This window comes from Ambystoma mexicanum, chromosome 4q (genome assembly GCF_040938575.1).
Source record: "Ambystoma mexicanum isolate Mex_15411 chromosome 4q, UKY_AmexF1_1, whole genome shotgun sequence".
Lineage (NCBI taxonomy): Eukaryota > Metazoa > Chordata > Amphibia > Caudata > Ambystomatidae > Ambystoma > Ambystoma mexicanum.
The window spans coordinates 374,350,715-374,365,616 of record NC_090928.1 but is presented as its reverse complement, the minus strand read 5'-3'; the positions used below and the strand labels follow the sequence as shown (position 1 = coordinate 374,365,616).

The 14,902-nt window shown below is 45.3% G+C and overlaps 1 protein-coding gene across 2 annotated transcripts in view; it reads left to right on the top strand.

Moving 5' to 3' along the window:
• The window catches only part of PLD5 (phospholipase D family member 5), a 1,748,035-nt gene that overhangs the window by 781,864 nt on the left and 951,269 nt on the right, over positions 1-14,902 (top strand). For both annotated transcript variants that reach the window (XM_069607944.1, XM_069607945.1), the window contains one exon: positions 6,347-6,530. In XM_069607944.1, coding sequence (XP_069464045.1) covers positions 6,347-6,530 — 184 coding nt within the window. The remainder of the gene's footprint in view (positions 1-6,346; positions 6,531-14,902) is intronic.

Sequence of the window (14,902 nt, the reverse complement as noted above, 5' to 3'; positions counted from 1 at the left end):
GCCGTGTTGCGGACGGAAACCGGATTGGCGGGTGCCGAGGAGATGGTTCATCTCAAGGAAGTTCTGGATTTGGGTGTATGCTACCTTGTCTAATATTTTTAGTAGGAAGGGAACCGTGGTGATGGGCCTGTAGTTGGTAGGAATGTTGGGGGCCAATGTTTGCTTTTTTAGGAGGGGGAGTACCCAAGATTCCTTTAGGTTGCGGGGGATGGTGCCCGTAGTAAAGGAGGCATTGATAAGTTTTGTGATAAAGGGGGCTAAATCCCTAGCCGCATCCTTGATCAGTTGTGCGGGGCATTGGTCGCCTTTGCAATTAGAAGGTTTGAGAGTCAAAATGGTCTTCTCTACCTCAATTACTGAGACCTTGGAGAAACGGAATTGGGTGGATTCTGGGTTGTTGGATGTGTGAGTTTTGACTATCAGAGGTTGAGTTGGCAGAGAGGCTTTCTTTAGGACAATTTTTGTTTGGAGGTTGGATACTTTGTTGGTTAGTGCCAGTTGTATGTCTGTGCACCAAGTTTTGTCTTTGATGGAGTCATCCTGTACTGTGATAGGAGTTTCCAATTCCTTTAGGATGGAGAATAGCTCCTTCATGCTGGAGTTGGATTGGGAGATCCTATTATTATAGGTTTCTTGTTTGGCCAGGATGATGTCTTTTTTGTATTGCGAGGAGATGTTAATTAGGTTAGTTTTATTTTCAGCGGTCGGATGTCGGTTCCAAGCTGTTTCGCATTTTCTCTTCTGTAGTCTTAAGTTTTTTAGGTGGGGTGTAAACCATGAGTTCAAATGCTTTTTGGGTTTACTGATCCGAAGTTTAAATGGAGCAATACTGTCAAGAGCAGAGCACATGGCTGCGTTGAATGCATCCACTAGGATGCCTGGGTCAGAGTGGTCAGGTAGGGAATTTAGTTTGGGTAGGATGTGGGGCAGAATATTGTCGGCTGTAATGTTTTTCTTGTTTCTCGTTAAGGTGGGTGTGGCTGGCGTGGGTGTTAAGACTATGGGTCTTTTGGTGTTGAGGGTGAAAGAGATAAGGTAATGGTCAGACCATATTTGGGGGGTGATGGCTGTTATGGAAGGGTAGCAGTTGTGACTGGCAATCCAGTCTAGTGTTCTTCCCTTGATATGTGTGGAAGTATTCACGAACTGCGTGAAGCCTAGCACTGACAGAGTATTGCCTGTGGCAGTAGCATGATGGTCGTTGATATCGTTGAGCCCTAGATTGAAATCTCCTAGTACTAGTGTTTGGGAGGATTCTTTTAGCTTCTCAGAGATAACAGTGGTGATGTCTTCAGTGAAGGTGCTGACGGGGCCAGGGGGTCTATAGATAAGGTGGATATTTAGTGTTTGGGAGTTCGCAGTCGGTAATTTGATAGAGAGAAGCTCGCAGGATTTGAGGGAGGGTGTGGGTGTGATTCTCATAGAGAGATCAGATTTGGCGATAATTGCAATTCCTCCACCGCGCGAGTCTGGTCTGTCAGCTCACTGCCAGAGTGAGAGCCGGACCTGCTGCATCGTGGAGCCAAGATTCAGTAATGGCAATGAAGTCAAGGCTATTATCCCGTATGATATCTGCTATGTCAGTGGCATGGGCGACTAATGATCTGGCATTGATTAGAGCAGCTTTTAGTTCAGGTTCTAGCTGCACTGTGAGCGGGGGTTTGGCTATAAGTTTATTGATTTTATGGTGTGGTTGGCGTCTGAGAGGGGCGGTGGTTGCTAGTGGTCGGCATATTTTGGGTCGAAGGTGTTCTAGGTTAATGTTATATTTAGTAATAGGTTCGAATATTTTAGGTAGTCGAGCACGGAGTCTAAGCTTCCTTTGTTCTAAGTTGCAGGGTTTAGAGATGAGTTGTATGTGTGCACCAAGGCCCTCTGTAGGCAGAACTGTAGGCATGGTCGTGTAGATGATGGTAAGGATAATTGTCAGTTTGGAGAATTGTGCAAGGTGAACTGGGTTAGGCATGTGGAAGTACATACTGTTACTACTAGCTGAGCTAGGTGGGCTGGAATTAGTTGCCGTGGGTGGATACGGGGCAGAGTTGGCAGAGTACAGTTCTCAAATACTTGGCGAGATTAATGCAGCAGTGACGTACTAGTCTAAGAGTAGCAGTCAGATACTGGGCTAAGTGCGACGGTCAGATGTAGGTCTAAAAACCGAGGTCAGATACTGGGCTGAGAGTGATAGTACAGTGGTCTCTGGGCGACCATAAGGCACTACGCAATAATACAGTGGTCTCTGGGCGACCGTAAGGCACTACACAATAATACAGTGGTCTCTGGGCGACCATAAGGCACTACACAATAATACAGTGGTCTCTGGGCGACCATAAGGCACAACACAATACTACAGTGGTCTCTGGGCAACCATAAGGCACTACACAATAATACAGTGGTCTCTGGGCGACCATAAGGCACAACACAATACTACAGTGGTCTCTGGGCGACCATAAGGCACAACACAATACTACAGTGGTCTCTGGGCAACCATAAGGCACTACACAATAATACAGTGGTCTCTGGGCGACCATAAGGCACAACACAGTACTACAGTGGTCTCTGGGCAACCATAAGGCACTACACAATAATACCGTGGTCTCTGGACGACCATAAGGCACAATACAGTGCAGTGGTCCGTTAGCGACCATAAGGCACAACACAAATGCAGTGGTCCGTAAGCGACCATAAGGCACAGCACAATTGCAGTGGTCAGTTAGCGACCAAAGGGCACGGCCAATAGCAGTCATGAGGCATAAAGCACTAGGGGCTGAAGATGACTGTACTATTAAAGAGGTGGCAGCAGTAACGCATAGGGGCGGCGGAGTTGGAAGCATAAGCGTATGTAGCAAACAGTTATCGAAGGTGAAAGAAACCGAGATCAAATGTTTATGAATGCGGAATAGCAGAAGACATACCAGAAAGCACAATAGTGTAGACTGAGGGTATCCCCTTTACTCACAAAAGATTAAAGGTCCGAGTAGGCACTGGCTCCGAGGCTCCGGACTTCCCTTGGATGGGGCGACTGATAATGAGGATAACGTTCTGTGCCGTGGGCATGCTCGAGCAGGCGGCAGTATGTAGGCGGTTTAATCACCAAAGTTACCAAAGTCAAGTTAGTACGGGTAACGCTACAATTAAGACATAGTTCATGAATCTCACCGCTGTATGCTGGGACAGGATGCCAGGCGCACTCGAGCACGGCCAAGCTCGGTCAGCTCAGTCAGTGACCAGCCTTGTCATGTGCCTTTGCGAGGGCCGGCGTTCGCCAGCCGGCGAATCCTAGAGGAAGATGAAGAAGGGGCCAGCCAATCCGGGTGTCTCCCAGTGAAGCAGCCTACAGGCATCTGGTCGGAGGGAGCCCTGTTGCGGCGGCCATCTTGGAGGGAGCACAACAAAGGGCTTACGGATGTATTCAGCCGAAATAAGGTCAAAATCAGGGTTTTTCAATGAAGTCGAATCTAGTAAGCATCACGATAGAATCATTAGCATATGGCAATGCTATGGAGCCTATTTAGGTGTCTAGTGCAGCGCTTCAGTCGGAGGCTGCGAGGCGCTATGAAAATGCCATGCAGGCTTACCTCAGCCTCCAGGCTGGGTATGGAGAGCAGTTGCAGCTCCAGGCAAACGGCGAGCGCACCCAAGAGCTCCTGCTCTGGTGCTGGCTGACTGAAGTGAGGAGGCTCAGTCAGTGACCAGCCTTGTCGATTGCCTTTGCGAGGGCCGGCGTTCGCCAGCCGGCGAATCCTAGAGGAAGATGAAGAAGGGGCCAGCCAATCCGGGTGTCTCCCAGTGAAGCAGCCTACAGGCATCTGGTCGGAGGGAGCCCTGTTGCGGCGGCCATCTTGGAGGGAGCACAACAAAGGGCTTACGGATGTATTCAGCCGAAATAAGGTCAAAATCAGGGTTTTTCAATGAAGTCGAATCTAGTAAGCATCACGATAGAATCATTAGCATATGGCAATGCTATGGAGCCTATTTAGGTGTCTAGTGCAGCGCTTCAGTCGGAGGCTGCGAGGCGCTATGAAAATGCCATGCAGGCTTACCTCAGCCTCCAGGCTGGGTATGGAGAGCAGTTGCAGCTCCAGGCAAACGGCGAGCGCACCCAAGAGCTCCTGCTCTGGTGCTGGCTGACTGAAGTGAGGAGGCTCAGTCAGTGACCAGCCTTGTCGAGTGCCTTTGCGAGGGCCGGCGTTCGGTACCTGGTATGGGGGTAGCCATGCCTCTAGAAGCGGCATAGCTACCTCCATACTCGTAATCAGGCCCAATGCCTTTTCAGAGAATAATCATCCTGCGCTTTTCTCTGATTCCTTAGAATGCATCAGAGACTTTGTGCATCAGACACAAGTGAGGCCTGCAACCATTCTTTCTGATGTATAACACAATATTTTTTACTGGTCATCTTTGATAAAGAAAGCATGATAAGTGTTGTTATGTGGCTATACTGACATTTAGGTGCCGCCAATCTAGCTTTTTCTTTGGCATGGCATTTCTTATTGGGCATCTATGAAAAAGCAAGCATGATAAGTGTTATTACGTGGCTAGACTGGCTTTATGAGTAAACCAGTCTAGCTATTCCTTTGGCATGGCATTTCTTATGCGGCATCTATGATTAAGCAAACCTAATATATTACGTGACTAGACTGGTATTTTAGTTATTTCTTTGGCATGGCCTTTTTTAATGGCAGATACAATAAAACAAGCATGATAAGTCTTATTAAATGGCTAGACTGGCATTTTTGTGGAGCGAGTCTAGTTATGTGTTTGGCATGCCATGTTTTACTTGCCATCTGATAAAGCAAGCATGATGTGTTATTATGTGACTCAACTGGCATTTTGTTGCAGCCAGTTTGGACACATTTCCACATCGTGGCATGGCATTTTTAATGGCAAAACCAACAGGAGTATGTTCTTACATGGGGATACTGCGATATATTGGCAGAACCAGCATGGACATGTTTTCTCATAGCATCATTAATGGCATTATGCGCAAAGCAAAAATGAGTATGTTCATATATGGGAATACTGGAATATATTGGTGCAACTAGTATGAAAATATATGGGCACAACCAGTGTGACAATGTTTTAATACAAGCATATATTGTGAGCAAAGGCATCATGAAAATGTATTGGAAAATGCTCCTGTGTACTGTTGGCGACTTGCATCTTTGGAAGCTTTCATGAGCTACCCCACCAATCTATATACTGCCTGGCTTTTGTAGACTTAAAATTGTTCACTTAAAGTGTGCTGTAAAATGCACGATTTTTACCCAATACTCAACATATTTTCTTGGGGGAGAACCCCCGCCCGAAGTCCACTCATTGGTTCAGACTTACCGCCCATCCCCCAAGCTTGGTCGTTCTGGCATATTTATAGTAAATATTTTCAACCCTCCAATTAAGAAATTCTCAAGGCACCACTGAAAACGCCACCAACCTTGCATGGTCCATTGGACATGAACACATGGGAAAAGAAACTGTCAACTCACTCTTATGGACAAGCCGCTCCTGCATTTATGCCTTAAAAGCCCATGGTTGTGCAGAATGTATGGAGAGCAAAATAAAAAAGACATGGGGGGTCATTACGACCTTGGAGGTACCCCCTTACTGGGTACCGGGTACCGAGTACCGGGTCCGGGTTCCTTAAATGAGGAATTATCGGGCCATTCCGACCTTGGAGGGCCAGGTAATTCCTCATTCAGGGAACCCGGACTCGGTACATCCCCATTCCCATTCGAGCCCCCATAGAGCTCAATGGGAATAGGAAGGATGCTAACAACCGGCCCGTTAATGACGGGCCCGTGTTAGCACCCTGGACTCCTAACGGGACCCGCTAAGGGCGCCTGGTTTTACCAGGCGCCCTTTGCGGGTCCCGCAAGCAGACTCGTAATAGGGCGTTAAGGGGTTGACGGCTCCAGCACCATTACCGGCGCCGTTAACCCCTTACCGCCTCCCTCAGAATGGCCCCATGGATTCACTTTGAATCTGTTTAAAGGGCTGGATCGATGTGCTTAGGTCAGCAGCAAGCAGAGAACCAGGCTGTTTTAAAGTTGAATCTGCAGGGGCCCAGCCCTGTAATTGTCCTAATACATGGGTTCAAGTTGTTCTGTTTACAGCAACACATAAATATCGATGAATAACGATAAAATGAACAAAACATATGTATGCACTGATACAGGCTGGAATGTTGGAAACAAATAAATACCATAAATACTAACGTCTTACACAACATAGTGTTCTGGGACTGGCTTGATGAGGTAGCAATCCCATGCAAAACAGCACTCGCTGGAGAGAATACAGACGTGTCTATGTTAAATGTCCTGCTAAGTACTATATGTTTTCTTTTCAGTGTGACTCTGGTGGAAAACATCCCGGAAGGATTGGGCTATTCAGAGAACTCCACATCTCATCTGTCTCTCTTCCAAGGCTGGATGAATTTGCTGAACTCAGCTGAAAAATCGGTCGACATCGTATCGTCCTCCTGGGACCTGTGCCCTGATAACTTCACAAGCGGCCATCCATCAGCACGGCAGGTACATTTCATTCAAGGCCTACATTATTTTGTATAGTGCATGTGTGACTACAGTACGCTTACTGTGGAAGTGTTTGGATTACATGCATGTTAATGGCTGGGAGGCTAGGCACATCTGTGCGGTGGGGAAGAGGTGTGGGGGGCGTCTCTCCACCAGCATTCTGAAACGTTGTGGAAAAATAGGAAATGGACACAATTTCAATCACTTTTGTCCACTGGGCTAAGGGGATATCGGACCCAAATCCTGATGTCAACACTTTCACCATACCTATACCGATGACTACAGGTGATGCTTTACTATGATCCACAATGGAGGGCTATCCAGGCTCCTTGGACGCCTCTTGCAACAGGCCTATGCTGATGACAAGTTAATTGCCACTCTTCTCAAATTTTGAACTGATCAAAAACGTTATGAATTCTTTCTGTATCCTTGTTCACTATTTGTGTTGCTAGTCCCAGGGAGAATGTGGCACTATACTCATAACCAAATAACAAAGCATATTTAATTATGATATAGTTGTATGCATTATTTCTAGGAAGGACCAGAATTTCCTTATTGTAAATTACATAGTTCACCTGAGTGGTGTTGTATGTCTGGGAACGAAAGGCTCTGATATGGTGAATATTTGGTGTACCTTGTTGTGGTTAGGCGGCCAAAGGTCGACGTAAGAGGCATTGATTTCCACGACTGAGGGACAGTGTGGGTCTGGTTGGTCAACAATTGGAACAGAGAAAAAAAGTACTTGAGCTTTGGAATGAATAGCAGGATTCCTGAAAAACATTGTTATTACAGTATGTTGGTAAACCGAAATATCATAGGCAATTAGTTTAATATGTTATGTAATGTTTTTGCGATTTATACTGCACATTTTCATGGTCTCCAGGCACCCATGCAGATTTGAAAAGGAAGGGTGGTTGGGACAGGTTAGTTCGTGGGATTGAGAGGGAAAAGCGCAAGAGAGCTTTGATGTGCTGTTGGTGGCTTTAGTTCAGAAACAACTGTCACTGTGTGCTGGTATGTTTCTATTTGATCAGCGTTATTTGGTGTTGGTGGGTGATTGTATCTGGGTGTTTTATGTGCATCTTCAGTGTTGTGGAGAGTCGATAGAGTGCTTGTAGTTTGCAGTGTTTTTGTTTTTGTGACAAAGGTTTGTGTCTTGTTTCTTCACTGTTGGGTGTTAGCTATGCAGAGTATTAGAGCGTTTTAGTATGGTTCGTCGGGAATCGTCTGAGTCTTTTTCTGTGCGTTGAGTTGATCTGTTGTGTTAATCTTACTCTATGGTGTTTGGGGGTGAGGGGTTTATTTCTCTGGGGGATCCGGTTTTGTTGTTTCGCATTGTGTTGTATTGGAGATGTTCCTTCGTATGTGTTCGTATGTGTTCCCTCTTTAGCTTCGTGAGTTAAAGAGCCATGTTTTTAGGCAAGATTCAGAAGATGGAAAATAATAAATTGAAAGTAAGTTATACAGCAATGCAGTTGAGATCCTGGGATCTGGAGCAGGGTCATCTACACCTGAGATGTTTAAACAAAATTCGACAGCATGGATTGGAAAGGGGAGTTCAGACGGCATGGGAAGAGGAGAACTATAAAAGTGGCTTCACTTAGCGCACGGTCAGCAGTGGCACATGCTGGGAAAGTGGGAGAATTCATTCAAGAGTTAGACTTGGAGCTCCTATGTCTGACAGAAACATGGATTACTGAAGGGTCCCAAACAATATTTCATAAGTTGGTACCAGAGAAGTATATCATTCAGATTATCAACAGAGAGGACGGGAGAGGATGGGGCGTTGCAATAATATATAAGTCATCCATGAACATCTCACACTTGGAGAGATTGGACTGGAATGACAATACCCAGTTTGGGGAATTTTCAATGTTTGTGTCTCATACTCAAGCAATAAAAGTGGTCTGTTTTGGAAACATTAGATGCCCACCTCATATTAATGGGGAGTAAATATAAAGAGCTATTATGTATAGGAGATTGGAACATCTGGTTGGAGAAGGATAATACTCATCCTAACCATGTTGCCCTGATGGAACCCCTGGATAATCATGATTTGGAGATTATCACTAGGGAATCCTCCCATAACAAGGGTCATTGCTTACATCTTCTAGCAGTAAGAGGAGGGGCCGTTCAATTCTGTGAGACCATTCTACTTCTGTGGTCGGACCACTGTTTGCAGTTAGCTGCTGTCAGGGGAACTGGACCACAGAGGGGGAAATGATGGGAGACCACGCCAACATGGTGCCGGAAGGCGTCGGACCTGGAAAAAATCCCTGGGGAGGAAGTGGAAAATCGATTGGCATGTCTGGACACTGGACTGGCATGTGAAGAGTTTTTCAGTAAAGGGGCAGACTTGTTAAAAGAGATTTGCGATAAGTACGCACCACTCAAACTTAAGGTCACCAAAAAATCCAAATCCTGGTTTAGCCCAGCATTGGGTCTGCTGCGCAAACAGGTACGCCAGACTAGCCGACTTTGGAGGTCTTCCAAATTAGATAGAGATGCTGAGAAGGCGAGAGCCTGCTTAAAGGAATATAATAACGCCTTATTTGTGGCAAAAAAGAATTCCTCCAAGGAGAAATCAAGCAGGCAGGTAATCAAGCTAAAGCTCTATTTGATGTAGTGACAAGGTTTAGGAACCCTAAATGTATGGCAGCACCCACCGCCGACTCACAGGAGCAAGCTAACAAGTTCAATGGTTTTTTTTAACAAAAAATTGTGGATATCCAGAAAAGTATTACCGAAGTGATGATTGCGGAAGAGTGGGAAGAACCCAGAGAAGAGATAGAAGTGGTAGAAAACCAGGAAAAAGACGAGAGCTTCTGCTTCCAACCCATTGAAAAGGAAGCAGTACAAGCCCTAATACTCCAATTGAAACCCACAAAGGACTAGGCTTTTCCTATGCCAGCATGTACTGCCATTCGCTTGGCAGCTAACCTCACTCCATTTATAACCTCATTTGTTAATAAATCCTTAATGGAGGGCTATGTGTCATGCAGACTGTTCCATCTACAGGTTCCCATCACTCCAGTGCCGATATCCCTTCAGGTTCCCATCCTTCCAACTCCCCTTCTGCCCGTTTACCAACACTTACCCAGACAGGGTGGCAGCAGCAATGTGGTGTTCATGGGTGTCGCACACGGAGGAAGACGGGCATGTATGGTTGCCCGAGGTCCTTGCAACCGTTCCTCCATTGGCAGCTGCCTTGGCGTTGTTCAACAGTCCACCGTAACCTCTGGCCCAGTTCGGTTCCACGTCACGTGACCAAGAAAAGCCAACCGACTGATGTTATCACTGAACACGTGACGTGGAAGCGCTTGGAGAGACGTGCATCACGTGGAACCGAGGCGTGTGTCACCTGACTGTCCAGCGCAGTTAAAGACAGCCAGTACGCACTTACACGGTGCTTCACAGCTGTTTCGCTTCAACACTGTTTGGCGTTTTCTTTGCTTTCTTGTTCATGATATCAGACTACGGAGAGTTTAACGGATTCCTCTTGTCTCACCCTTGGATTACGGTCTGCCTCGTTTTACTTTTGGTCCTCTGACTCCTGGCACTGCTAACTGGTTTTCCTTCGGATTTTCCCTCTGACTTGGTTATACTCATTGGCTCCTGACCTCGGAACTCTTTTGAATTGTTTATGGATTGCCTCGCTCAGTTTACGGAACATTTACCATCACGACTTACACCGGTGTCACAGTGTGGTTCCATCAAGTGTGCCGACCAGCATTTTCCACCACTTGCTGCTGCCAGCCATATACTGCAGGTGTGGGAACACCTCTTGCCTTGTTTGTCCCAACAAAGGGTATGGTTTGACATCCCGCTCCCTTTCCGCCTAGGTAAGCCCTGTAGTGATACCCTTTATATCTTCTGACTATTGTCTGACTTCACTGTTGTACTTAACCCTTGCTTGCCTTACAGCGGTCATGGGGGTTCCGGCGTTCCTGGTTCCTGCTCCTTCGGCACTCAACACCTGTGGCCTCAAGGATCCCAGAGAGAGTTATTTTACTATCTCCCTGTGTGGCACTTGGGGACGGAGTTTTCTCATAATCTTCACGACCATCAAGATATAACACTATGTCCCACACTCACAAAAGGGAGCCACACTCACAAAAGGGAGCTTTGGTAAAACCCCTGTTGAAGAAGGCTAACCTAGATCCTATGGTTTTGAAAAACTACCACCCAGTTGCCAATTTATGCTGGCCCACTAAAATCCTGGAGAAAATCGTCTGCAACCAATTCCAGCAGTTTGTAGACAGTAAAGACCTTCTAGATGAATATCAGTCGGGGTTCCGCCCAAACCATGGGACAGAGACTGCCTTATTGGCAGTCCAGGATGATCTGTTGGAAGCTGCAGGTGGGGGAAGCTCCACGATACTACTGATGCTCGACCTGTCGGCAGCGTTCGACACGATCAATCATAAGATCATCCTTCAACGGATTGAAAAAATAGGGAGAGCTGCTAAAGTAGTGGTGGACTGGTTTGACTCCTTTCTGCAGGATAGAACCCAGCAGATGATACTGGGAGCCTTCCTTTCAGAGTTAATACAGCTGAGATGCGGAGTCCCCCCAAGGCTCAATGCTCTCACCTCTGATCTTTAACTTGTACATCCGAACCGCTGTTTGATATTTTGAGAAAACACGGTTTACGAATACATTCATATGCTGACAACACACAGATTTACGTGGAAACAGATAATTTGTCTGAGGCATTTGAAGGGATCGACCGGTGCATGCAAGATATAAAAAAATGGATGGCATGTAACCAGCTGCAGCTCAATGCAGCTAAAACAGAAGTAATATTATTTATATCTGAGAAAAAAAGAGAAATGAAGAAAAAAATATAACACAGCAGATCCTGGGTGAAGACATTCCGTTTTCGAAGAAAGTGAAAAACTGTGGGTGCACTTGGCAAGAAAACCTGGCCAGCGAAGCCCAGGTAGGGGCCAAAGTAAAAGCAGTGTACTACTCCTTGTGCATGCTCAGGAACGTACTCCCTTTTATAGCACCTCAAGATCATTCTGTGGTTGTAGGAGCTTTGGTAAATTCCCATCTCGACTATTGTAATAGTCTGATGACAGGGATCCCAGTGAAACAGATGGTGAGACTCCAGAGGGCCCAGAATGCGGCAGTCAGGCTAATTGCCCATCTGGGAAAAAGGGAACATGTCTCAACATTTCGGAGAGCACTCCATTGGCTCATGCTGGAGGACCGAATTAAATTCAAGATGGCGTGCCTTATGTACAAATGTTTTTATAAACCCGCACCTAGATATCTGAATACCAGAATCCACCATTACCAGCCAACCAGAGACCTCCGGTCAGGAGATAAAAGCTTGGTGGACGTCCCTCGGACCAAATGCACCTCAAAGGGTGACAGGAGGTTTTCTGTGTTTGGACCAGAGCTGTGGAACCAGCTACCTATAGGTATACAATCATACATCTCATTAGAAGGCTTCAAAAAAGAACTTAAAACCGTCTTATTTAAATGAATCTAAGTAATAAGGGCGAATACAGTTCATCACAGCTAGAACTCGACTTTTTAGTTAACAACTACACCCAAATGCAGCTTATTCTGCCTGGTGCGCGTAAGAAATAACCAAATAGACAAATAGACAAGTAGTTTTTAGCAATTTCCTGAAATTTAGGTGATCTTCTGTTGTTTGTATTTCCTTTGGGAGCGAGCTCCAGAGTATCACAGCTATGTAGGTGAATGCTGATGCCTGGAAATTCATGTTTTGTGAATTGTTTCTGTTCAAGGCGAATGTCTTTGCTGGACCTTAGTGTTCATGTTGGTTTGCAGATGGAGATATTTTCCTATATGAATTCCGCTCCCTGGCTGGGGGTGTGTTCTGCAGAGTGTTTTGAAGATTATTTGTAATGAACCATTGATAAAGGTTTGTGAACCCAAGGATTCGTTGGACTTCAGGGACAGTCCTGGAGCAGGCCAATCAAGAGTGACTTGGACATTCTTTTGTCCGTCCACAACCTTTTTTGGGGGTTTGAATTCCACCACCACGAAAGGAAAATGATAGTCTTCCAGATTTGTGTAGAGCTGATTTTTTCTTAGATGTGGCATGCCGTCACATGTTCAACATGTTAGTAACATGTTCTGAGGTGTATGTGATTGAGCCAGACCCCAGGAATACTCTGATGAAGTCTTGGAAGAAAAGGGTGTCTGAGTACTGGAAAGTCATTGGTGTATTGCAAAACACTAAGGACATTTCCAGGTCTTACAAGTTGCGTGTTTGGTCGATAAGATTGTCTTCCAGTTGTCCCTGACATGGGTGCACAGCGAGAGGAGCATGCCATTAAGATTAAAGTATAATGCAAAGGCCATCATCTCTCACTTAGTATGTGAGGGTAGGTATTAGGGATAACAGGTATCTGCTTTTATGAAATGCTCTCATTCAGCCCTCTGAAGCCAATGCACAGGATCGTATCCTCCATCTTCTACTGCATGGAAAATATCCCTACCCGTCCCCCGCTGAAGGTGGTAAAGGCTGTAGTAATCCCATCAACAGGCTTTTCTGGAGCTATTCTATTAGTATCAGTAGTGCACTCGCTTTAGGGACCTTATTGTGGGGAATAGGATTTGTTTGTAATAAACACCTCTACCAATGATAAGCTAGTTTTAAAATCATTCGCATTCAAAGCTCTTTACAGGACGAGCACCTACCCCCATTGTAATTATTTTCCATTGTTTCCTTTCACGAAAATTAAGCAAAACTATATATGTTAGTACTTCCGATTCCACTCATCAGTTTCTAAATAGGATGTGCCCAGTGCATAATTCTGTCACCTTAACCCATGAGGGTCCTTTTCAAGTCCTCCAGAGTCAGAAAATGCAGGAGTAAGTCTTAACCCATCTTTCCTGCTTCAAGGAATTTTCTACATTTTGCAGGTAGCAGCCACAGAATGGAATTACTGTGTCAGCTTTCCCCATAGGCTTCACCTGCCCCAAATGAATGCTTTCCGCCCGCATGCAATTTTCATGCTGGCGTAAAACCATTGGATTGCTAAGGAATCCATCTGCTTTTAGCAGCAGTTAAAAGCTGGCCAGATCCACAGGAATCCATTACAAACATTCTATGCTCGGCAAAGGTCGTGGTAGTTGGGGAGAATTTAGGATCCCGTGAGACCACAGGGAAACATTGCTGCAGCAGGAATCTGGGGAGGCTGGCAGTGAAGCACACTCGCCATCAGTAGTTGGGTAGTTGGGGTGGTTGGTGTTGCCAGCCATGCAGTTTGACCATTGGATCAGAGGCCCCACCAAAGCCGTTCAGGTACATACTACTCAGATAATTATATCTGGCATTAAAGATTTATAGATAGTGGAACACAAGAATCTTGGGCCTCTACAGCACCAAACGTAAAAACATATGTGTTCCCCGTCCACCTCAGCCAGCTAAACGAGTAGCTGCCCGATCTACTAGTACAAGAGACCTCATTAACGAAACTGAGCCATACACCCCATTCAAGGGATCATTTAGAATATAAACAGCTAAGTCTAGCTTGCCCACTAGGGGAATAAAACCGGGAAGTATGTCAAAGCGAGGCTGCTCCAGAGGTTATTTTTATTGTACAGAATTTGATTGTATTATGATCATATTAAATTTATTAATGTTGGATATGATCTTGATTCTATTCTATACTGTGAATAATTATCTGAAATGTGTTGTAAAGTGAACTTTTAAAATGGAAAAGTTGATTAAATTCAGCTAATTCAATACAACAAAGTAATAATAATAATCTCCACTGAAGGAGGGGCGATACAGTGCTCATCAAGAAGGGGGGACAGAATTCCTATGAGCCACGGAGCTCAATCCCCCAATAGTTTTTGAGAACCCCAGGACCGTGCCCTGCCATCCTGCATAACCCGCTCTCCTCAGGAAAATCAGTCATCAGGATACAGACACACCATAAACTCATGAACAATGAATAGCACCATTTAAAATATGTTTTACACTGGCTGGCTCACACGCAAATTGGTTATTTATCAGGTGAATCATTGAAGCACAGGGAAAAAGCTGATCAATACAGCGGCATTATCAACAGCAGTTCAGTAATGAAAATACAACTTGTGTTGAAAGAAACACAATGTTTAGTACATGAATACGTTACTCCTAGCAGCACATTGAGAAATCCATATATATATAAATCACAAATCAATAGCTTTTGATTGATGAGAATACAACTCATACCGAAAGAAGCTACATGTTCAGATGTGTATGCGTTATTCATGGCACCATTTGGAGAACTACATTCAACGCACAACACATATCAATAGCAATTCACTGATAAAAAAGCAACTCGTACGAAGCATCATTTTCTTATGCATTTTTAGGATGATTTGCTTTGCTTTTGACT